Here is a 26358-nt window from a genome sequence, read left to right as displayed (position 1 = left end):
GCCATATACCGCCTATTATAAAAGCCACAATTAGCAGCAAATCACGGCTTTTATAATGTCTGCGCTACGCGGCAAATAAGGTACATTTCGGTGCACGATCAGTGGCAAACCAGGTAAATTTTGGCACCTCACAGCGCTGAAATGTACCTTGTTTGCCACTAATCGGGCGCATATTGCGGCTTTGTGGCCAGGGCTGTGGAGTTGGTACAAAAATCATCCGACTCCAACTCCTCATTTTATGAAACCTCTGACATTGACTCCAGGTAACAAAAATGGCTCCGACTCCTCGACTCCGACTGCACAGCCCTGTTTGTGGCAGAGGGTTAAGCACCACCAGGTGGTTATGGTTAGGCAGCACCAGGAGGGGGTCTTAGGGTTAGGCAGCACCAGGAGGGGGTCTTAGGGTTATGCACCATTGGTGGGGGTGGGGGGGGGTGTTAGGGTTAGGCATTGGGGGGAGGGCTCTGTGTGAGAGTAGGGTTAGGTTTAGCCATAGTAAAATATTGGTAAACATTAACTGATATTTTGCTATCGGAGTTCAGTAGGAAAATAGCATTCATTTTAACCATATTCTGCTAGCGCTAATCCCCTGTGCTCTTTCTTCCAGGAGCCTTTTTTCCATGTAGGCCCCCATAATCACTCCTTGAAAAATCTGACTTTTGGCTAAAGTCACATTTTCAGACAGGACGAGCCAGGCTTGCTGCCATGTTCCCTCGTCTCGTCAACAAGGTTGCTTTGGCATTGTCCATTCCACCATGTCAGGAAAGTCACACATGCTGTACAGTCTTAGTACAACCACTGCATACAGTATTTGCAAGCTGCCACTGTGCTGTGCTCCATGGGGTATATGTTTTGACTATTATTAGTGATGATTGAACACCTCCCGAGAGCCGGCCTGACACCCCCCCCCCCCGGCGGTAGCAGGGGGGGCAGGCCGGCTCTTGCGAGGATCGGCGCCCCCTGGTGGCGGGAGGGGGCAGGCGGGCTGGATGACGTCAGCTGAACCTAACCAAACCCGAACATCTAGGTTTTCGATCATCACTAACTATTATACAACCCGGCACACTCCGGCGTGGCATTCACTATACAAGGGGTGAGAGTGGTTGCGAGCTGCGCATAGGTGATAGCTTCACCATAAGTTATTGTTGGAGAGGGAGAGTGCAACGCACATGTGCTGCAGGGGGAAAAGATGGCTTGGCGTATGCAAGGTATGGAGGCAGAGGTGCTGCTGAGGTTTTTGTGACCCTAAGCGGCACATGATTTGTGGGCCCATCCCAAGTCAGAGGCCCCTTCTCCCATAATAATGGGTAGTCAAATGTGTGTCCCCTACAAAAAAAAATATAGGTAGTCCTTCAGTATAGGTAGGTAGCAAAAGGTGCTACCCCAAGTATATGTAGCCAAGGTGTCCCCCCAGTATAGGTAGTGACCCCTGGTATATGTAGCCAAGGTGTCCCCCCAGTATAGGTAGTGACCCCTGGTATATGTAGCCAAGGTGTCCCCCCAGTATAGGTAGTGACCCCTGGTATAGGTAGCTAAGGTGCCCCCCCAGTATAGGTAGTCACTCCTGGTATACGTAGCCAAGGTGCCCCCCCAGTATAGGTAGTCACTCCTGGTATACGTAGCCAAGGTGCCCCCCCAGTATAGGTAGTCACCCCTGGTATAAGTGGCCAAGGTGACCCCCAGTATAGGTAGTCACCCCTGGTATAAGTGGCCAAGGTGACCCCCAGTATAGGTAGGTAGCAAAAGGTGCTACCCCCAGTATAAGTAGCCAAGGTGTGTGTCCCCCCCCCCAGTATAGGTAGTGACCCCTGGTATAGGTAGCTAAGATGTCCCCCCAGTATAAGTAGTGACCCCTGGTATAGGTAGCTAAGGTGCCCCCCCAGTATAGGTAGTCACCGCTGGTATAAGTAGCCAAGGTGACCCCCAGTATAGGTAGTCACCCCTGGTATAAGTAGCCAAGGTCACCCCCAGTATAGGTAGTCACCCCTGGTATAAGTGGCCAAGGTGACCCCCAGTATAGGTAGTCACCCCTGGTATAAGTAGCCAAGGTGTCCTACCAGTACAGGTAGTCACCCCTTGGTATAAGTAGCCAAGGTGACCCACAGTATAGGTAGTCACCCCTGGTATAAGTGGCCAAGGTGTCCTACCAGTATAGATAGTCCCTCCCAGTATAAGTAGCCAAAGGTGTCTCCACACCCCCCCCCCCCCCCCCACACACACACACACACAACTTTTTCCCATATAGGGCATTGGTGTGGAGGTATGGAATTTCCTGTTGCCTCCCCATCCGCATTGCTCACAGATCGGTGGTGAGCCAAAGAAAGCAAAGCAGCACACAGTAGCTGTGTGGCACACTTCAAAGGCATGAAATGAGCAATGACCTCACTACTGCATTTGATGTGCCCTCTGTGGTCACTGCACCGCTATCCCTTCTGTTCACATTGCCACTTATCTGAGGTCTGTGTGTGAGTGACAGGGAGGCCATGCAATTCACAGACAGGGCGGCCCTGGCAGCATGGGAGGACTCTGCTGTGGGTGAGGCCTCAAGCAGCTGCTTGGTTCAACTTGGATGAAGGAGATGTACATGATACATTAAGGAGAGCTGGAAAGTCGTACCACAATCTGGAGGCCCGAGAAGGCTATGGTGTTGAGGACCCTAGCGCTTTGTCATACTGTATTTGTGATATGTGGCCATGCCAACTTTTTATTTTGGGGTGGTTTAGGCCCCTCGTCATCTACTAGGTCAAGAAATAGTTGACATTCTATACTCACAAAGTTAGATACCAAAGGTTTCAAAAAATAAAAATGAAGAAAAATATTGAAACCATCACCCTCCTCCTAAAACCTGGGGCAAATGGCTAACACGAGACTACAGAATGTACGGCACAAAATCCTCTTTCAATCTGCTTGAGTCAAGTGACCTCATATCTTTTGCCAGTTGTGCAGTAACACACAATTCTTGGCACATGCAATGCCCACTGGGAACTCCATTACTTACTTGCTGGTGAGATGAATCTTGGGAGTGATCCCATATTCCCCGAAAAGGATGACAAAAACATTGGCATCGGTGCCGGCTCCTCGTACATCTCCCGTTATGGTCACCACTTCATAAACTATTAAGAGGAGTAACAAAAATAAGTTTAATAGGGTTGATATTATTACAAACTATCTTAGCACTGATATACTTTGAACTAAAGGGCACATAAGTTCATGCCACCAATTAGCCCTCAGTGGGGTGACAATATGATGTCCCTACTAGATTCGAGGGCCAATGTTTTCGGTGATTGTTCTGTCAATCGATCCCTCACTTTACAGCTACCAATTACTAATCCCTCTAACAAAACCCCTCCCCCTGTCTTTTTTACCCCTCCCCCTGTCCTTACCTCTGCGCCACCTAACACTTCCTGATGCCTAACCTCAACTAATCCCACACAGTCAACTGTTTCTTAACATCTAACCCTAACCTCCCACCCAACAATAACCCATTCCTGATGACTAACCTTCATTACTCAACCATGTCAACCTGTTTCTGACATTTAACCTTAATCTCCCTCCCAACAATAAACCCTTCTTAACCACCCCCCAATATCAACCCTTTTCTGACATCTAAACATAACCTTCTCCCCAACATTAAACCCTGCCTGATGACTAACATGAACTACCTCTCAATTTAAACCTTACCCTAATGTTCCTGACATTAAGTCCTTGATGTCTAACTCTAACCACCTGCCTCCCCAACACTAAAGCTGGCCATACACTACATGATGTACGGCTAGATTGACCATTAAATGGAACACTCTCACATCAAATCTGATCGGAGAGGGATCTATTTCCTGGCCACACACAGAGAAATGGACTTCAGGGTGGAATCTGTTGGAAATCGTCCTAGCACTGCCACCTACCGGGCAGACCCCTGAGAGTATAAGTGGGGGAAAAAAACTTCTGCGCAATTCTAACTATGGACACAGGAAGTGAGCGTTAAAGAGTCTTACTTCCTGCTTGGTTTGCTGCCAGAAGGGAGATAACCACGCATTGCCGCAGTAATTCCTGAAGGATATTTTTAGCGTTGTGGTGCAATGTGTTCATCGCACCGCAACGCTCTTGCACTGCTGGTTAGGAGTGTGAAACTGGCCTGAATTTCGTGGAAGAAGGTGGTCAGCAGGCATTAAAGAACAATTGCTGCCCCGGGAGGAAAGCTGTGACAAAGCTGGGCAAGATACAGGGAAATCTTATTTTACACACTTTTAATGTAATCAATTCATAATAAGATGACCTATCAGATCAGGCAGTTTTTTTTTTTAGATTTACAAGGGTAGTTTAATCAGTTACCTTAGGATTTCAGGGCCCATATGCAATTAACTTTTTCTCCTGAGTTTTCCCCTTGGCCACATTTTCAAAATTGTCAATAAAATACCTTTTAAACCACCAGCAAGCAAACAAATACTCAGAATAATTTTGATTGTACTTTTTCATCCACTTTTTTAGTACTTTTTCAGTTGCAAAGTACTGAGAAGTTATTTAAAATGGAAGATCAAAAATAATGGCCCATATGCAATTCATTTTTTCACCTGAGTTTTCTCCTAGGTTATATTTTGATAAATTGTAAATAAAATGACTTTTACACCTCCAACAAGAAAACAAATACTCAAAATAATTTTGACAGTACTTTTTCACCTCATTTTTATACAACCACCATATTCATGGTGGAAATAAAAGTTGCCAATTGCTTATTGGGGTATGCTATAGGCCACCTCTTATTAATGAAGCTGCAGAACTGCGATTACTACAGCAGATTGAAAAAGCTGCAAGTAAAAATGAGGTCATAATTATGGGCGACTTCAACTTTCCAGACATTGACTGGAGTATTGAGGCTACCCATTCTGGTAAAAGCAGCAGATTTCTGGCAGCACTACAGGACAATTACTTGACTCAAATGGTAACAGAACCAACTAGGGGGAATGCGTTACTAGATCTGATCATTTCTAATAGACCAGATAATGTATCAAATGTGCAGGTTCAAGAACATTTGGGAAATAGTGATCACAACATTATAACGTTTGATCTGGTGACTGATAGGCCACGGGGCAGCGGGACCACTAAAACTATGAATTTTAGAAAAGCAAAGTTCAATCAAATTAGGCAGGCACTAAGTTTGGTGAACTGGGATAATGTACTACAAGGGGAAGACACTGAAGGGAAATGGCAAGCTTTTAAACTTATACTCAATCAATATTGTAGTATGTATATCCCATATGGAAACAAAATGTCTAGGAATAAAAAAAGGCCTCTATGGATGAAACGAAAGGTTAAAGATAAAATGAAGAGGAAAAAGAATGCCTATAAGGTTCTAAAACAGGAGGGGACCGAGGCTGCACTAAGCAATTATAAGGAGTGCAATAAAAATTGTAAAAAAGAAATTAGGCTGGCAAAGATCGAAGCTGAAAATCAAATCGCTAGGGATATCAAATCTAACCCAAAAAAGTTTTACAAGTACATCAACTCTAAAAAAAGAAAGTTTGACTGTATAGGACTCCTAAAGGATGAGGGTGGGAATTCAATGGTGGATGACAAAGGTAAGGCAGAGTTATTAAATGCTTTCTTTGCTTCTGTCTTCACAAAGGAAACAGCACTGTTGCAAATTACAGAGGCAGAAAAGTCTCAATCTTCTAACTATAATATTAAATACTTAACGCAGGAAGAAGTGAAGGCAAGACTAAATAAAATAAAAATAGACAAGACACCTGGCCCATAAGGCATGCATCCTCGGGTCCTAAGGGAATTAAGTTCAGTTATAGATAAACCCCTTTATCTTCTCTTTTGTGACTCTCTTGCAACTGGCAGAGTCCCAGTGGATTGGCGTACAGCCCACGTTTTCCCATTATTTAAGAAGGGCAAAAAATCAGATCCAGGAAATTATAGACCTGTAAGCTTAACATCAGTTGTATGCAAACTATTTGAGGGGTTACTAAGAGATACTATACATGACTTCATAATAGAAAATAATCTTATTTCTCAGCATCAACATGGGTTTACTAAAGACAGGTCCTGTTTGACTAACATGCTCAGCTTTTATGAGGTAGTGAATGCTAATATGGATATTGGGAATGCTGTAGATGTGATATACTTGGACTTTGCAAAGGCCTTCGACACTGTTCCTCACAAAAGTCTGGTGCAAAAGTTGAGGATGTAAGGACTGGGGAAGAGTCTGTGTTCATGGATAGGGAACTGGCTAATGGACAGAAAACAAAGAGTTGTGGTCAATGGATCGTACTCAAAATGGGAGACTGTTAGCAGTGGGGTCCCACAGGGGTCTGTTCTGGGTCCAGTGCTCTTCAATTTATTTATTAATGACCTAGTAGATGCAGTAGTGAGCAATGTTGCTATTTTTGCAGATGATACAAAATTGTGCAGAATCATCAACTCTCAGGAAGATAGTGTCATATTGCAACAGGATCTGGATAGGATGGCTATATGGGCACATACATGGCAGATGAAATTCAATGTTGACAAATGTAAGGTCATGCATTTTGGACGTACTAATGGTCTAGCACCATACAAAATAAATGGGATACAGTTGGGGACATCAAACTTGGAGAAGGACTTAGGAGTACTCATTGACAACAAGTTAAATAATCGTACTCAATGCCAAGCAGCTGCAGCTAAAGCTAACAAAATTTTGGGATGCATTAAAAGGGAAATAAAAACTCGAGATGCTAGCATAATATTGCCCCTGTTTAACTCTCTAGTAAGGCCACATCTGGAATATGGAATTCAGTTCTGGGCACCACATTACAAAAAAGATATTGCAGTTTTAGAGCAGGTGCAGAGACGAGCAACAAAATTGATACGTGGGATGGAAGGTCTCACTTAACAAGAAAGGTTAGATAAACTGGGTTTATTTAGTCTAGAGAAAAGACGCCTTAGAGGGGATCTAATTAACATGTATAAATACATCAGAGGGCAACAGAGGCGTAGCTAGGATTTTCAGCGCCCGGGGACAAAGACTATTAATGCGCCCCCCCAAAGTTAAGGTTGCGGCGCGCGCAGTGCGCCGCGCCAAGAAGGGGCGTGGTCACATAATAAATGTGGGCGTGGTTATGGGTGGAGCCAAATGTATATGGAGGTTAGCAGGCTCACGCTCACCCACCATCCCTCAGTATGTACCTTCCAGCATGTTCCAAGGCAAATTCAGCAATCATGAGCCCCCCCCCATCAAGACAAATTCAGCGATCTTGAGGCCCCCAACAAATCATGAGGCCCCCAACACGACAAATTCAGTAACCATGAGGCCTCCAAAAAGACAAATTTAGCAGTCATGAGTCACATAAATAGACAGCATTTCACATAAATAGGTAGAATGCCCCCTTAATATGGTAGACACCTCTCACCTGGCAGCAGTTCTCCAAAATACACTCAATCTGACGTGGTTCCCCAAAAATAGGTAGCCCCAGGTCTATAGTTGTCCCCAGAATAGGTGGCCAGCAGTATAGATGTCCCCAGAATAGGTGGCCAGCGGTATAGATGTCCCCAGAACAGGTAGCCAGGGGTAGAGATGTCCACAGAACAGTTAGCCAGGGGTATATCTGCCCAGTATATGTAGGCAGGGGTATGTGTGCCCAGTATATGTAGCCAGAGGTATATGTGCCCAGTATATGTAGCCAGTGGTATATATGCCCAGTATATGTAGCCAGGAGAATAATATGTGCCCAGTATATATAGTCAGGCGGATATGTGCCCAGTATATGTAGCCAGGGGTATATATGCCCAGTATATGTAGCCAGGGGTATATATGCCCAGTATATGTAGCCAGGGGGTATATATGCCCAGTCCACGTAGCCAGGGGGTATATATGCCCAGTATATGTAGCCAGGGGTATATATGCCCAATATATGTAGGCAGGGGGTATATATGCCCAGTATATATAGGCAGGGGTATATATGCCCAGTATATGTAGCCAGGGGTATATATGCCAAGTATATGTAGCCAGGGGGTATATATGCCCAGTATATGTAGCCAGGGGTATATATGCCCAATATATACTGCAATGCTCTCTACACTGGCCTTCCAAAAAAGGTCTTGTACCGACTACAGCTGATACAGAATACTGCTGCCAGACTGCTAACCAACCAACCCCGTCACTGCCACATAATGCCAGTCCTGCACTCCCTTCACTGGCTACCTATAGAATGGAGGGTCCTATTCAAGATCGGCCTACTGACATTTAAATCCCTGAATAATTTAGGCCCTGGATACATGAAAGATATGTTGCAGCTGCGTAGCAATCCCCGCATTCTCAGATCAACAGGTTCTAATAATCTAGTCATACCCAGAGTCCACTTGGAAACTTTTGGTCCCAGAGCCTTCTGTCATGCTGCCCCTACGTTTTGGAACTCCTTACCTCAACAGATCAGGACAGCTCCATCCCTGGACGTGTTTAAATCCAGACTGAAAACCCACCTGTTCAGTTTGGCATTTGCAGAAATATAACTTTTGTTGTGTGAATACTTCATCCTACTAATTACTGAATCTGAGAGAGCCTAAGCGCTTTGAGTCCTATGGGAGAAAAGCGCTATAGAAATGTTATTGTATTGTATTGTATATATGTAGGCAGGGTGTATATATGCCCAGTATATATAGGCAGGGGTATATATGCCCAGTATATGTAGCCAGGGGTATATTGCCCAGTATATGTAGGCAGGGGTATATGTGCCCAGAGTAGGTAGCCAGGGGTATATGTGCCCAGAGTAGGTAGCCAGGGGTATATGTGCCCAGAGTAGGTAGCCAGGGGTATATGTGCCCAGAGTAGGTAGCCAGGGGTATATGTGCCCAGAGTAGGTAGCCAGGGGTATATGTGCCCAGAGTAGGTCGCCAGGGGTATATGTGCCCAGAGTAGGTAGCCAGCAGCCAGGGGTATATGTGCCCAGAGTAGGTAGCCAGAGGTATAGGTGCCCAGAGTAGGTAGCCAGGTGTCCCCCTCCCCAGCAGGAGGGGAGCAGCGCAGAGCAGAGCTGCTCTCTCTCTCCCTCGCTGTCCCCTCCAATGTCTGTCCGGTGTCTGGCAGCGGCGGGCGGAACTTACCTCCGTCTCGTCGCAGCGCCGGATGGATCAGCCGCTACTCTGGTCTGGTCCAGACCAGAGCAGCGGCTGCGCACCCGAACTTCCGGCCGGTGTTCCGACGCTGGAGCGTGACGGAGGTGAGTTCCGCCCGCCGCTGCCAGCCACCAGACAGACATTGGAGGGGACAGCGAGGGAGAGAGAGAGCACCTAAGGTGAGGGAAGGAGGGGGGAGATGGCCCCCCTTCCCCACCGTCCGCACAGCTCTCTCTCTTCTCTGCGCTGCTCCCCTCAGCCCCGCAACAAAAAAAAAACCCGAAGCTCAGCTGGGCGCCCTTGGGGACCCGGCCCCCCGAGGCACTTGTCCTACCCCGACCCCCCCTAGCTCCGCGCCTGGAGGGCAATATAATAGCTTGGCGGATGAGCTTTTTGTCCCTAGGCCTTCTCAAAGGACTAGAGGACATGATCTGCGCATGGAGGAAAAACGTTTTAGCCATTTATTTAGGAAAGGGTTCTTTACAGTTAGAGTGATTAAGATGTGGAATGCATTGCCACAGGAAGTCGTTATGGCAAACTCTATACCTGCATTTAAAGGGATCTTAGATGCTTTCCTTGCATTGAAAGACATCCATGGCTACAATTACTAGGTAATGCCTAATGATGTTGATCCAGGGATTTTATCTGATTGCCATCTGGAGTCGGGAAGGAATTTTTCCCTTTAGGGGCTAATTGGACCATGCCTTGTAAGGGTTTTTTCGCCTTCCTCTGGATCAACAGGGATATGTGAGGGAGCAGGCTGGTGTTGTACTTTATACTGGTTGAACTCGATGGACGTATGTCTTTTTTCAACCAAAATAACTATGTAACTATGTACTTTTTCCATTGCAAAGTGCTAAAAAGTTAATTTAAATTGAAGAAGAAAGCTTATCTCCTAGGAGTAAACTCGGGAGAAAAAGTGGATTGCATATGGCCCTCAGCATTTTAAAATTGAAAAATGTTTTCCAAATGTTGGTTAAAAAGGACTATCAAATTTATTTTGAGTATTTTCTTGCTTGCTTTTGGCTTTAAAGGCATTTTATAACAAGCTGTGAAAATATCACCTCGGAGAAAACTCAGGAGAAAAAGTGAATTGCATATGGGCCCAAGACAATTTTTCCCAACCTAAAATTCCCTCCTGTGGATTCCAGGACGTGGAAATCCTGTTGTCCATTTAAATCCACCTCCATATGTGTGTTTGCCCATACACCTAACTCGATGGACGTATGTCTTTTTTCAACCCAAATAACTATGTAACTAACGATTTTCCTGCCGATATACAGCAGATTCGATCACTGTGATATCATGGGAAATGCTGACAGAACGATCGATTTCCGTCCGAAATCAATCATTCCCGTCGATCCGTCCGCGTGGAAGATTTTGCTAGATCGCCGGCGGGTCGAGAGTGTGCCGATATCGGCGTTCGAATGCCCGACGACCGGCGCTAGCGGCAATACATTACCTGCTCCGGCCGGCGCGACTCCCCCGGTCTCTGCTGTCTTCTTCTCCGCGCTGGGCTCTGGGTCCGGCTGGCTTGGCTTCACTGAACTTCCTGTCCCGGCAGGAAGTTTAAACAGTAGAGCGCCCTCTACTGTTTAAACTTCCCCCGGCAGGAAGTTCAGTGAAGCCAGCTGGACCCGGAGACCAGCGCGGAGAAGGAGCAGCGGGGACAGAGGGGGACTTGCGCCGGCCGGAGCAGGTAATGTATGCAGGGGGGCGGCGGCAGCTTCACAGATTGTCATCGGTTTCATACTGAAATCGATTCACAATCTGTTTGCAGTAAAGGCAGCCATACGATCCCTCTCTGATCAGATTCGATCAGAGAGGGATCTATCTGTTGGTCGATCTGATGGCAAATCGACCAGTGTATGGCCACCTTTAACCCTTTACCTAGCCTATTAACTCGTTGTGGCGTATTCACTAACCAGAAATAAAATCACCTAGGTAATTCTAATCTAACACGCTTTAGTGTGCGTTACACTAGCAACATGGCCATTACGTAGGCAACTTGGGGTCACGCCAATTGCACAACGTATGCTACATTAGTGACGTAAGCACCTGTAAAATTGCCAGGTGCTGCCTGCACACTGCTATTTTACCGCTTGTTTGTGAATATGCCCCTTGTGTACTTAGCATTAAGATCTGTGCCCACCTGCAATGACTGTCACCCATAGCGATTGGATGAGTCTAGCAACACATCTTTACAGCATGAGGGGCCCCTAAGGATTAGTTTATTTGAAAAATAAAAAAACAAGACATCAAGCTCAACCAGGAGAAAACAAATACGGTAAGTAAATTATAAAAAATTGGGTACGTTTCTGTCCTGCACCCTCACATAACCCAGTTGATCCAGGAGAATGCAAAAAGCCCTTACAAGGCTTGGCCAAGTAACCCCTTAACCACTTAAAGGGACTCCGACGAGAAGTTAAAAACAAAATCGGTACTTACCTGGGACTTTCTCCAGCCCACCGTAGGTCGGGAGGTTCCCCGGCGTCCTCTTGGCTCCTCTCCCGGTCCCTCAGCAGAAATCACGACCGGTGACACCGGGGCAGAGTGTTGAGCTAACACTTCCTGAACGATGACGCTCCTCGTCATCACGCCAGCCGCTACGCGTCATCACGGCGGCCGGCGTGACAGTACTGCGCATGCGCGGTAAAATCAATCCATGCATGGCATGGATTGATATGGCTCTATGGGATAGGGCTCTATCATTGGCCCGTCCAAGGTGCACAACCTTACATTTATCAGCATTACATTTTACCTGGCATCTGTTTGCCCATATGGCCATGCTGTCGAGACACTGTTGTAAAATGTCACTATCCTGGCAATGGACCTTGAGGTCTATGGGGGGCTGGAGGAAGCCCCTGGTGAGTTCAAGCTTGCTTTTAAAGAGACACTGAAGCAAAAAAAATTATGATATTATGATTTGTATGTGTAGTACAGCTAAGAAATAAAACATTAGGAGGAGAGCCATGAGTCTAATATTGTTTCCAGTACAGGAAGAGTTAAGAAACTCCAGTTGTTATCTATGCAAAAGAGCCATTGAGCTCCACGACTCAAAGTCACAGAGAGCTCTGTCATCTGAAGCTTGTTATCTCAACTGTCAGTCATTGTATTGTTTTTTCTTCAGCAGAGGACAGTTCAAAAGTTCTCTGGCCTGCTCTGTAAAATCATTTCGAATGCTGAGTAGTGTGTAAACTGAAAATATTAGAGAATGATGCAATGTTATAAAAAAACACTATATAACTGAAAATAAAAATATGATATTTTCTTTGCTACTAATGTTCTAGTAATTATCCGTACTACATAACCAATTCATTATATCATATATATTTTTTTCGCTTCAGTGTCTCTTTAATGGGCCTGCTCAGGGCAGGGTCGAGTTTACCATAAGGCACTGTAGGCATGTGCCTACAGGCGGCTGATAATGGAAAGGCGGCTCACTCCCGCCTAGAGATGAGCGTAATGGCCTAATTACGATTTCGCGAAATTTCGCGTAATTAGTGTAATTACGATTATGGCCGTAAGTACATAATCGTAATGAAGAAGGATTTCGTGAAATTTCGCGTAGGCGTAATTTTCGCGTAATTTTCGCATTACAATGGTTATTTGTTCATGCCGTAATTTCGCATTAAACGCTACCGTAATTTCGCGTTAAACCGTAACGCTCCGTATAATATAAAAAAGCCGCCGACTTTAAGGGTTAATAGCAAAGTCCCCTTAAATGCTAAGAGCCTCAAATTTGGAGAATATATTAAGGAGATCAGGAGGAATAAGAGGAAACATTTTTTTTTCAAAAAGACCTTATAGTTTTTGAGAAAATCGATGTTAAAGTTTCAAAGTAAAAATGTATACATTTAAAAACCCGCCGACTTTAACGGTTAATAGCAAAGCCTGCTTAAAGTTTAGGAACACCAAATTCCTAGGGTATATTAAGGGGATCAGTGGGAATAAGAGGAAAAAAAATTTTTTCAAAAAGACCTTATAGTTTTTGAGAAAATCGATTTTTAAGTTTCAAGGGCGAAAATGTCTTTTAAATTCGGAAAATGTCAGTTTTTTTTGCACAGGTAACAATAGTGTATTATTTTCATAGATTCCCCCAAGTGGGAAGAGTTTTACTTACTTCGTTCTGAGTGTGGGAAATATAAAAAAAAAACGACGTGGGGTCCCCCCTCCCAGACCTCTTTAACCCCTTGTCCCCCATGCAGGCTGGGATAGCCAGAATGCGGAGCACCGGCCGCGTGGGGCTCCGCACCCTGACTATACCAGCCCGCATGGTCCATGGTGGACACTATTGTTACCTGTGCAAAAAAAACTGACATTTTCCGAATTTAAAAGACATTTTCGCCCTTGAAACTTAAAAATCGATTTTCTCAAAAACTATAAGGTCTTTTTGAAAAAAAATGTTTCCTCTTATTCCCACTGATCCCCTTAATATACCCTGGGAATTTGGTGTTCCTAAACTTTAAGCAGGCTTTGCTATTAACCGTTAAAGTCGGCGGGTTTTTAAATGTTTACATTTTTCCTTTGAAACTTTAACATCGATTTTCTCAAAAACTATAAGGTCTTTTTGAAAAAAAAAATTTTCCTCTTATTCCTCCTGATCTCCTTAATATATTCTCCAAATTTGAGGCTCTTAGCATTTAAGGGGGCTTTGCTATTAACCCTTAAAGTCGGCGGCTTTTTTAGATTATACGGAGCGTTACGGTTTAACGCGAAATTACGGTAGCGTTTAATGCGAAATTACGGCATGAACGAAACGCGAAATTTCGCATTGAAAATTACGCTTACGGTATTTTCAATTACGATTTTAATGGCAATTACGCTACCGCAATTTCGCATCGTAATCGCGAATTTCGCATGCGTAATTATAGTAATGCGAAATTTCGAAAATTTCAGCTCAACTCTACTCCCGCCTTACTTATGCAGAGTCCCAAGCGGAGTTTACATTTTTTTCAATTGCAGGATGCTGAAAAGTTATTTTAAAAAGAAGTAGAAGGAAAAAAGGAGTTTGTAGGAGAAAACTCTGGACTGAATAAGAGTCAAAGTCTTGTTTTGAGATCTGCGGGTGACTGCAATATCACAAACTCTAATTCACTCCACTTTCAGCAGCCCTCACTATGTTATGATATGACAGTTGCAAACTTTTGCCACCTAAAAATCCACTCCAGCTTTTCTGGACCAGTGATATCATCCAGCGTTCTGGAATGTTCTTCATTTTGATGAGGTTCTCCGAGTCTGGAGTTCTGCACAGAACTGCTCCGTATTCTGTCAGTCCACTAATTCCCTGGGATCGGGTGGATGGCAGACTCGATACATAAATTCCAAAGTTAAATCCCATACCTCCACCGGGCATAAGGCTGCAGGGTCAGGGACTTTGAGGAATTTTACCCAAGAATGGGTTACACACCATGCTGTGAAACAGAATATTTATTGGAAGGACATTTGGAACTCTATATCACTTTCCTGGAAAATGATGGCACAGACAAACTGTTCTAGAGAGGCTGAAACTGGAGTTACTTGCCACTTGCTACGACCTTAATCCTGGTGATCTGCCCAAGACGTGCCAAGTGGTTATTATCACTAACTGTAAAGAGCAGCATCAATCTGCACAGTGTGACCCACAAGAGCCGAATCGGCAAGAGCTCATCCATGGTGTCCAGATAAGACATTCTGGCAAGTATCAATGAGTTCTGTGACCTGGGACTGAGTCATATCAGGATATCCAAAAACAACCTCTGCGCTGCTTCATATCGGATACACACTATATGGCGCTAGTCTAGGTTAGGGTATACAGCAGGAAACCTCATAGGGAACAGTTCTTCAATCCCAGGACCGTCTACAGCATGAAGTGTTTTGATTGGCCGAATAGTGTGGGCATACTTTACTACAACCTATCTGAAACCTAGCAGTTCGAGAGGGTAGAGTCCATCCAGCGCTATCACATGGCTACTGATTGCTGAATAACCTATAAGTATATTTGGGCTTGCTAAAACAAAGATAATATCAAGAGATGCACTGCACCTTCGCACAGCATCATCATTATGACACCTGTGAGTTCCTAGAGAACATACTGGCAGGGGGATGGGGTTATTAGGTAGGTGGCTAGAATATGGCCATTCAAAAATTGCTCATTGCCAATTTGGGGGGGGGGGGGGGGGGGGGCGCTAAGCTAAAACAAGGAGGTAGCCCCGGAGGTGACATGATTCACCTCCTATAGCAGCGAGAGTGAAAACCCAACCTACCCACCATATTAGGAGTCAGGAATTTTTTGTTCTGTTTTCTTTTGTTGGCTAGTTAGCTGCTGCAAGCCATGGGTAGTCTTGGGTAGGGTGAGAATCACACAGTTTGTAAAAAAAAAAAAAACTTGTGTGTGTGTGTAAGCACATGGCCACTAAGGGCCGCCGAAGGTCTTTGGTTTTCCACAGTTGGTTGGTTTGGCGGGGAGGGGGGGGCTTCTCAGTCACCGCTAGCAAGTGGACGAAGATCTGATTAACGGTTTGTACAATTTTACAGTGTTACGGTTTGTTATGGTAATGCTTGTTTCGTTAAGCTGTAGCTTGTTAGGCCTGGGACCCACAAACAGCCCTTTCTAAGCACTTGTGAGTTAAAAAGCTCTTGCTAATGTAAAGCTATGGGGGATTTATTTATAAAAAAAATCACATCCTTCCAGTTGGATCACACACATAGCCAGGGCCAGGCCGAGGCATAGGCTAGAGAGGCTCCAGCCTCAGGGCGCAGTATAGGAGGGGGCGCACAATTCATTCAGCGGTCATTCCTAATTGTGTATGAAGCAGAAAGAAATAAGAAAAGGGGATAGATAGCAGTGACTGCAAGCCAGATAACTAGATATTAAGGTGTTGGGGAGGTTGTGGGCCCTGTGGCACCTCTTAGTCTAATAGCAATCAGTGTGTGACGGTTGGGGTGGGAGGGATGGAGGGGCGCACTTTGGTGTCTCAGCCTTGGGTGCTGGAGGACCTTGTCCCTGCTCTGCACAAAGCATTACATTAGCAAGAGCTTTCAAAATCACAAAGCACTAACAAAAGGCTTTGAAAAGGTTCCAGGCCTAAAAGGTTTTATTGCAGCTGTGGGCGATATTTAATAAGTATCAATCCAACTGAGGTAGTCAGTCATTTCTTTAAGGAGTTAAGGGTCATTCACACTATGAGCGTTTTTTTAAGTGATTTTAGAAATCGCCCCCAAAGCCTTTGTGCAATGATTCCCTATGAGAGTTTTCATATGCAAGCATTTCGATTTCATTGAAATCGCAATCGCGCTACATGTACCATCATCTGAGCGCCTTTACTATAATGGAAGGTATGGGAAAATCACAAAATGCTTGAAAAAGCGCTTTTGTATAGCGATTTCCCCAGCGCTTTTAAAAATAAATACATTGTATTTATTATTTTCCAGTTAAAAGAGTTCACTTCCTGACTAACGTCAGGAAGTGAACATCTCAATCGCTCAGCAAAAGTGCTTTTCTAAGCTAAGAACACAGGGAAAAATGCTTTGAAAAAAAGCTCAACAAATCGCTCAGCGCTTGTGATAGTGCTGGCGATTTATAATGTGAACAAGGCCTAAGTATGTAGGGCTAGGGGTCAGGAAGCTTTTTGGCTGAGACCGCCATAAACACCACATATTTTAAAATGTATTTTCGTGAGAGCCATACAATATGTTTCAAACTTGGACAGTAGGGCTCACCTCCCTGTTGCTATGGAGATGTGTATACAGTTGATCCTCTGAGCAGCGGAAGGGTCAGACACTTCTTCAGCTTCTCTTGGATTTCAACAACATCAGCAATTTCCCCTAGAGCCAGACAGGAGAAATACCGACTAACAGCTTGTACAATTAGCTAGCTGATTTTGGGGTTGATTCACTTTGTAGGACGAGATCCCCTCACTTTGGCCCAATAGGCTGCTGTCAAGTTGGGCCAATCAAAGTGTGGGGATCTCGTCCCACAAAGTCACTGGACCTGACAGGGTCAAGAATGAAACAATTGGAGCAGCCGTTCGTTTTGGAGTAGCACAAGTAAGTTAGTAGTGCATGCTTCAGCCTTAGCATGACTAGTTTGAAAATGTTACTTACTCTGCCACACTAAGCCGTGCGGCTTGAGCAGTGTAGCTTAGTGAATCAACCCCTACTGATTTGTCTGTGAGCCAGGTGTAGCCATCAAAAGAGCCACATCTGGCTCCCGAGCCATAGGTTCCCTAGTCCTGATGTAGGGTGACTGGAGTGAGACTGTTTTTACGGCTCCCTTACAGCATAAAACCTACTACCAGAAAAAAATGGTAGCAGAACAGCATTCAAACAGTTAAACACAGCACTTGCTTCTTCAGTGGGAAGCTTGACTCTGGATCCAAAGTTGAGGAAGTGATTATATTATCCTGTTTATGTTTCTTTATCAGCCACTATTAGTAAACATTCCTAGCCGTGCCTTCAGGTGAAAAAAGCAGAACGTGTACACAGAAGACACATTCTCACTGCATACATTGTAATATACAGTATAGATACAGTAGCTATGCAATAAATTACAATGGCAGCTTTCAGAGCAGATAAACTGTACTTTGGGAACTTATAATTTGCAAATGGATGATAGTACTTGTACACAAAATCAAATATGATAGCTGTATGAGTAATACAATTTTAAAAAAAATTGTATTGAATGTATTGTCAGAGTTGAATCCCACTTGAAGTTAAGCGCTATGGTTGAGTTATGGACAATTTTGGGGAAAGTTTGGGTGTTTGAAGTGTTTCAGTGCATGGGAGTGCGAGTGAATGCTACAGGGTCAAGTAATTTGGTGACACAGGAGAGCACAGTCAGAGGATGCACAGGCTTGTTTATTAGCTGATGCTGTAAGATTAAAGCGTACCTCCACTTTTTCTTAGAAGAAACAATCCATTTCAAATCATCTGTATGTATTTCAAGGAAGCTCTTTCAGAAACCATGACCAAGAATTGAACTTCAACACAATCAGTAGCAGATACCCCCTTTCTCATGAGAAATCTATTCCTTTTCACAAATGGATCATCAGAGGGCTCTGTATGGCTGATATTGTGGTGAAACCCCTCCGCAGTGTGATGTCAGGACCATGGTCCTGGCAGTTTCCTGTCTGTGAAGCGTGTTGCATAGTGGGAAATAGCTGTTTACAGCTGTTTCCAACTGCCAAAAAAGCAAGCAGCATCTCTTTCCACTGACATCACCTGCCAGCAGTAAAAACGTCATCATGTGATGAATGTCAGAATATAAATCAGGGAGACGAAAGCTTTTAGAATGGGCAGACACTGACTAAATCATTTATACATCATTGTTGTAAAAACGAAACACTTTTTTTTTATTACATTATTCTCACTGGAGTTCCTCTTTAACCACTTGAGGACCCAGCCTTTACCCCCCCCCTTAAGGATCAGCACTGTTTTTTGTGATCTGTGCTGGGTGGGCTCTGCAGCCCCCAGCACAGGTCAGGTAGCATGCAGCGCGATCAGATTGCCCCCCTTTTTCCCCCCTATGGGGATGATGTGCAGGGGGGGATCTGATCGCTCCGGTGGGCAGGCATGTTGCAGGGGGGGGGCACCTCAAAGCCCCCCTCCGCGGCGAAATTCCCCCTCCCTCTCCTACCTCTCCCCCCTGCTGATCCGCGCTGCACAGGACGCTATCCGTCCTGTGCAGCCTGTGACAGGCTGTACCCTGTCACATAGCGGCGATCCCCGGCCGCTGATTGGCCGCAGCAGCGCCGTACAATGTAAACAAAGGAGACATACGTCTCCTGCGTTTACATTTAGTCGGCGAGCCGCGATCAGCGGCTCGCAGGCTATTCAAGGAGACCCGCTCCGTGATCTAACAGGAAACGGCCGCTCGCGCGAGCGGCCTTTCCTGATTAATTAGGGAGGCACCTGGCGTGTAGCAGCCGGCTGTGTTTATCTCACTATTGCCAGTCTCGCCGCTCCCCCGCCTCCTGAATCGCTCCGGTCCCTCGCCGCTGATTGGAGGGAAGGGACGCGGGCAGGGACCGCAGCGATTCAGGAGGCGGGGGAGCAGCCGAGACTGACATTCGTGAGGTAAACACAGCCGCGTAGCGCGGCTGTGTTTTATGGGGTCTGACGGCGCGCAGGGGGGTCTTTGGAGGAAACTAACTAGCAACAGAGGCTGGGCTCTTTAGACAGACCCAGCCTCTGTATATGGATTGCGATGTAAGAACCCCACCTCGGGTTTTCTTTAAGATCTAACTGATGCCAACCAAAGGGCTCAGCTCTTGGCTCTCTGTTAGCATCAATGTTTAGATATTGCTAACTTATCGATAGTGACCAAGGTCAGATAATTCAGAAGACAACCAAGTCAGATGTCTGGGGCCTGGTTGGTGTTCAGGGGCCTGGCTGGTACCTCCTCTGATTCCCGGCCCAGCCCCTTTACTTATCAAAGAGTGGCAAGTGGGGGGAACCTAAGCTGGTACATTGCCTTGGGCCCTATATCACTAATTCTATAACTAAAACTATAACTCCTCATCCATGCCCTCATAATTTCCCGACCTTGACTACTGCAACGCTCTTCTGTCTGGTCTCCCTATGACCCGAATTGCCCCTCTGCAGTCCATCATGAATGCGGCAGCCAGAATTATCTACTCCTCCCATCGCTCCACCAGTGCTGCGTGATCTGGTTTCCATGTATTCCTGTATTGTCTTATTGCTGTATGTCACCCCTAAATATTGTCTGTAACCTTAATTAATGTCATCTCTGATTACTGGGTTACTCCAATCAAGTAAAAAAATACTTATGGAATATATATCTAGGGTAGGTTCTAGATTTTTTGCTGCCAGAAGCAAACTTGTTAGGATGCGCAACTCCCCCCCCCCCCCCCCCCTCGCCTCCCACTGATAAATACATACATGCACACGCACATACACACACACACACACACACACACACACACACACACTTTCTGCAGTCATAGATGCACAGCAATAAACTGCAGCTTATCTGCACTGGGAAACCAGATGGCAGAATGACACATGGAGAGGAGGTGAGGCTAGTAAAGAGCAGTGCATATTTTAGTAAGGGGAGTGCTCTGTGCTCCATGAGTCAGATAGAAGCAGAACAGCTAAGGGTAAGACTAAAAAGGTCAGCTGAGTGTAGAGCTGATGCTGCCCCCTACAGTCTGCTGCCCTGAATCACATGATTCAGTCTCCTTCATGGTAAGGCTGCCCCTGTATAGATCTTATCCATAACGAGCCATTTTTTGATGCAATGCCATTAACCTTCAGCCTGCTGCGGCTATAACATTGTTGAGGAAACTTAGTCTGCAAATGCTAAAAAATTGTATTTTTCTGGAAACTTGCTGGAAGCAGTAGCATAGGCACAGCAGGCTCCATGTTGACCTGCTGCCGCTAAGAAGGAGGTCAGCAGCGAACTGTTGGTTTCTTATACTGGGGGTACTTTTAGCTATTCATCCTCAGGCTTAGTAAACCTGGGAGGTACCTCTAGCTACCTATACTGAGGGGCAACATGAGCATACAGGTACCTTATAATTTTTGGGGGGCAGGGGGAAGGGGGGGGGGGGGCAACCAATATTTTGGTGTGAGTCCCATTATATTTTCTAGTTACCTCCCTGGCTGGGATGAGAGAAACCGTAACCAAGAATTGAACTTCATCCCAATCAGTTGCTGATACCCCCTTTCTCATGAGAAATCTATTCTTTTTCACAAACGGATCATCAGGGGGGTCTGTATAGCTGATATTGTGGTGGAACCACTCCCACAGTGTGATGTCAGCGCTTCACAGCTCTGAGGTGCTGACATCACACTGTGGGAGCCTTGTTGCATTGTGGGAAATAACAGCTGTTTCCAACTACCAAAAAAAGCAAGCAGCATCTCCTTCCACTGACATCACCTGCCAGCAGTAAAAATGTCACCATGTGATAAATGTCAATGTAAATCAGGGAGAGGAAGTTTTTACAATGGTAAAACACTGACTAAATCATTTATACATAATTATTGTAAAAATGAAGCACTTTTTATAACATTATTTTCACTGGAGTTCCTCTTTAAGCCCACTGACAACAGGTGTCGGGCGTTTACCAGGGGTCCAGCAGAGCACCCTGCATGGGATGATGAATCAGTAGTTGCCCCCTGATTCTTTGCTGCCAAGGTCTCTCAGGTCTCATCCCCCCGGGATGGCCCAGCTAGTTACGAGGCAGAAGCAGGTGACTCTGCTGTTTGTCGTCAGAATTAGCAGATATTGAGGAAGGTAAGAGACAGCTGAAAACTGTCTGAGGTCAAGGCAGGAGGCTATCAGGCTGCATCAGTAATTCAGGCAAAGGTCAAGGCAGATGCCAGTCAGACAGAGTGGAAAGAGATAGCAGAAGTTGGCACCAGGTAAGCTGACTGAGAGTAGCAGGGCAAGCCAGGTCACAAGAGTAGCAGGAGATTATGGATGGACAGGCAAGCCAAGGTCGGTAAGAGGAGAGGAGTAGGGATGGCGGGTCGCTAAGGCAAACAGGTATACGAACCTGCGTGTCCCTGAAGGATTGCTTGTTGGTTCACCATTCACCTGCTGAGCCACTGTGCAGGAAGTTCACCGATCACAGCCTACTGATCTTCAGCCAGCATCCCTTTATGTCTTCCCCCGCCTGCTCACTTCCCTCGCACAGGAGACAGGCTGAGGTCTCCGCCTAGGACACACTAATGCAGAGAACTCTGGGTAGGTGCCCAAATGGCTACTACATAGGAATTAATGGTTGTAGCCTGTGAGAAACACCCATCCAATCCCGTCGTACTATGCCACAATTTGCCATACAGGTCTCGTTCACTTCTGGAGACAAATCCTCTGTTTGCTTGGTACTGATATCAGGGTGCTATGGGGGCTCCAGGGTACCAACGTGGGTGGGGGCGAAATAGGAGCAGGAGGTAGCCTCTAGCTCAGTGGTCTTCAAACTAAGGCCCGTGGACCGAATGAGGCCCCCTGAGGCTTTTTTACCCCCCCCCCACACACACACACACACAAAATGAATTACTTATAGATGCAGTCAGCAACATTTTTAAATATTGTTGGTACACATATGGAATAGCAGTGCTGGCACCACCTATCCACATGGAAGCCTGAAAGCAGTAATTCGCTGGTTTCCAATCAAATTCCACATCAGGTGACACTACAGTCCAATTGGACTGCAGGTTGTCACCTGGGTAGGCTTCAGTGTCTGGCCCGCAAAGACTTCTACATCATCTTATGTATACTCCGGCCCCCCAGCAGTCTGAAGTATGTTGACTCGGCCCTCGACCCAAAATTTTCGGGGACCCCTGCTCTAGCTATACTTAGCAATAAGATAACAGAGGCGCCAAAAGGATAAAAGGGACTAAATGAGCTTAAAAACCAATTTGGTAATAGAGGAGGCAGTGGTGGACTTACCTCCTCCAAGCAGAACACATGACTGTAGATTTTCAGACAAAAAACGTTTATTGGGTACATCAAAATAAAGTGCAATGCGTTACGCAGGTTAAACCTGCTTCCTCGGGCAATACAGATAGGAGCAAAAAAAGCATCTGCTAGTAACATCAAAGCTGAGCGCCTCTGTGTTTGAATTACTCTATAAATCTTCCATTACCAGTACATACTACACTATATTGGGCTCTTGGTGTTCTCTTCTCATTCCATTGCAATCTAGCTATACTTAGTATAGCTAGAGCCAAAAACATCTTTAAATTTTGGCTCCAAGGCACTACGTTGGTCTATTAACAGACCAATTGGGATCAGGAGGATCCTCGTTGGTCTGTTAATAGACCGATGGGGAGCCTTGGAGCCAAAATTTAAAGATGATCTTTGCTCTAGCTATACTTAGTATAGATAGAGCTGCGCGGGGAGCGGCGGTGTGTAGCGGCATTTGAGCAAGCAGCTGAGATCTTCAATTAAGGTCACAAGATTGGAGGATATTGACATGGGATATAGTCCTCATCCACCCCCAGCCCAAAACTGTCCACAAAACCTGCCCAGCCTACATTTTCGATCTTACTCAGAGGTACAAACTAAGCTGCTCACGCTGCTCCGCCAATGAACTTCGCGTGACCGCCTCCCCCAGTCCCGTGCATGACTCCAGGACTTCTCAAGAGTTGCTGCAACACTATAGAACTCCCTACCTCCCCCCATTAGGGCTGCGCCCTCATTCAACATCTTCAAAAAGCCCCTTAAAACCCACCTTTTCACTTTGACCTACCCTCCTCACTGGTGCACTAAACCAGCAGCTGAACTCTGATCCCCTACCTTTTGTGTCCCTACCTCTCCCTCTAGATTGTAAGCCTTTGGCAGGGTCCTCCTCGTGTCTCCTACCTGTTCACGCACCTCCATCACCGTACAAACATCTTATGGATCTGAGTGAACTCTTGAGTGAACTTAACTTGCCTAATCTCCATGCTCTCATCCAGTCACTGACTAAGCATTACCTTGTACTCATACTGTGCTGCGTAATCTGGTTTGCATGTATTCCTGTATTGTCTTATTGCTGTATGTCACCCCTAAATATTTTCTGTAACCTTAACGAATGTACAGCGCTGCGTAATATGTTGGCGCTTTATAAATACAATAAATAAATAGTGAGGCCATTTCCGAGGATATTAGCGTGGGAACGTTTTTTAAAGGTACAGTAAGTATTCATGGTTAAGAAAAATAAAGGACTTTTCTCGTTGTTGCGTTTTTATTTCATTCCTAGAAATGGGTAAGGGTTACAAAGTACCCCTATACTCATTTCTCCTGGGGAGGGGGTGGGCATCTGGAGGTCTCCCAGATGCTATCATGAACACCCCAGGGCGTCATCGGCCGCCACCTCCTCCTGGGGCACCAGAGGTAGGGAAGAGCCCCTTGTCCATGGATTGGAGGGGGGGGGGTGGAGACTTGCCTGGCCCTCTCCCCAGAGCCCCCCATACCATGAACCATGCGGGCTGGTATACCTCAGGGTGCGAAGTCCCATGTGGCTGGGGCTCCGCATTCTGCCTATCCCAGGCTGCATGGGGGACAAGGGGTTAAAGAGGCTCAGAAGGGGGACCCCACATTATTTTTGTTTATTTCCCACACTCTGAACATCTAACTAAATACATAAATAAATACATTTATATGTTGATACAATACTGTTCATTTTACCGCATTTTAAACGTGACTTTTTCCCATTAATTTTAACATCGATTTTTTGCAAAAGCTACAAGGTCTTTTTGAAAAAACAAATGTTCCTCTTGTTCCCACAGTTCTCCTTAAAGGATACCCGAAGTGACATGTGACATGATGAGATAGACATGTGTATGTACAGATCAGACAATCCTCTGCAGATCTGAAGATCCATCCTGGTGGATCTGATCTGCAGATGAATGTCAGTTAAACAAGGTGTGTATGATGATCTGCAGATCTCATAGACTACGAATGCATTTTGCAGGATATTTTGCAGGAACAGATCTTTTGTAGATACTGATCTTTTGAATGTCTACAGCATCTTTGTGTGCAGCATCTTGCAAAGATTTCTGTCTGATGGGGAGTTCAGCTCCATAGAATAGACTGTGAAGGTATGGCTCTCATACTAAATGGAAGGGGGTAAAATTGGTCTGTGATCTTTCATTTTCCAAAGACTATAGTCTGATGTGTGTATGCACCCTAACACCAGAAACAAGCATGCAGCTAATCCAGTCAGATCTGACAATAATGTCAGAAACACCTGATCTGCTGCATGCTTGTTCAGGGTCTATGGCTAAATGTATTAGAGGCAGAGGATCAGCAGGGCTGCCAGGCAACTGTTATTGCTTAAAAGGAAATAATTATGGCAGCCTCCATATTCTTCTCACTTCAGTTATCCTTTAGGCCTCTTTCACAGTGGGACATTGCGTTTGATGCGACGTTAAAGTCGCACAACGTGCCCCTCACGCAGCGCATGTAGGTTATGAAATTGGATGTTATTTTGCACTGTGTTATGTGTCTCTCGGTGCGCCGTTTTCATCGCATACTGATGCACGTGCAACACACATAACACACATAACACACATAACGCAGCAAATATATTGCTAAACGCACAGCATGCAGCACTTTCTAAATATTGCTACACGTTACACACAACGCAACGTGTGCACTGTGAATATCACACAGACTTTGTATTGCTGTGCGTTACTCTGCGTTATAACATTTTCTAACGTGCGATTTTAACGCTGCACTGTGAAAGAGGCCTTAAAGAGACGCTGTAACATTAAAAAGATCCCCTGGGGGGTACTCACCTCGGGTGGGGGAAGCCTCCGGATCCTAATGAGGCTTCCCACGCCGTCCTCTGTCCCACGGGGGTCTCGCCGCAGCCCTCCGAACAGCCGGCAACTGTGCCGACTGTCAGTTCAATATTTACCTTTGCTGGCTCCAGCGGGGGCGCTGTGGCGACTTTCGGCACGGAAATAGACGGAAATACCCGATCTCCGTCGGGTCCGCTCTACTGCGCAGGCGCCGGAAACTTGCGCCTGCGCAGTAGAGCAGACCCGACGGCGATCGGGTATTTCCGCCTACTTCGGCGCCGACAGCCGTCAGAGCGCCTGCGCAGGAGCCAGGAAGGTAAATATTACGTCACCGCTGCACGGAGGGCTGCAGCGAGACCCCTGACGGATGGAGGACGGCGTGGGAAGCCTCATTAGGATCCGGAGGCTTCCCCCATCCGAGGTGAGTACCCCCCAGGGGCCGTTTTGTCGTTACAGTTCCTCTTTAAAGAGACACTGAAGCGAACAAAAATATATTATATAATGAATTGGTTGTGTACTATGAATAATTACTAGAAGATTAGCAGCAAAGAAAATATTCTCATATTTTTATTTTCAGGTATATAGTGTGTTTTCTAACATTGCATCATTCTCTAATATGTGCAGATTACACAACACTCAGCATTCAAAATGATTCTTTCAGAGCAGTCTGTGAACTAATGGTTTATTAGGATGCAGTAGTGTCTGAATAATGCCAGAAACGAGCATGCAGCTAATAATGTCAATAATGTCAGAAACACCTGATCTGCTGCATGCTTGTTCAGGGTTTATAGTTAAAAGTATTAGTTGCAGATGATTAGCAGGATAGCCAGGCAACTGGTATTGCTTAAAAGGAAATATTTAAGGCAGCCTCCATATTCTTCTCACTTCAGTTGTCCTTTAAGTGTCTCTGTTAATGACACCTCTAGGACACCGTAGCAGCCCTCACAGCTCAGCTGACTGAAGCCTGCATGCTTGCAGTTGATCGCACTCCATCTGGCTGCTCAGCCCAGTTTTGAAACTTTCCCCTGGACT

General features: G+C 45.6%; 1 protein-coding gene across 2 annotated transcripts in view; it reads right to left on the bottom strand.

The window, feature by feature from the left end:
* Positions 1-26358, bottom strand: part of LOXHD1 (lipoxygenase homology PLAT domains 1) — a 275680-nt gene that overhangs the window by 171149 nt on the left and 78173 nt on the right. For both annotated transcript variants that reach the window (XM_068251570.1, XM_068251579.1), the window contains exon 8: positions 2999-3113. In XM_068251570.1, coding sequence (XP_068107671.1) covers positions 2999-3113 — 115 coding nt within the window. The remainder of the gene's footprint in view (positions 1-2998; positions 3114-26358) is intronic.

This window comes from Hyperolius riggenbachi, chromosome 1 (genome assembly GCF_040937935.1).
Source record: "Hyperolius riggenbachi isolate aHypRig1 chromosome 1, aHypRig1.pri, whole genome shotgun sequence".
In the NCBI taxonomy this organism is placed as follows: Eukaryota; Metazoa; Chordata; class Amphibia; order Anura; family Hyperoliidae; genus Hyperolius; species Hyperolius riggenbachi.
This window is presented reverse-complemented; position numbering and strand designations above follow the sequence as displayed.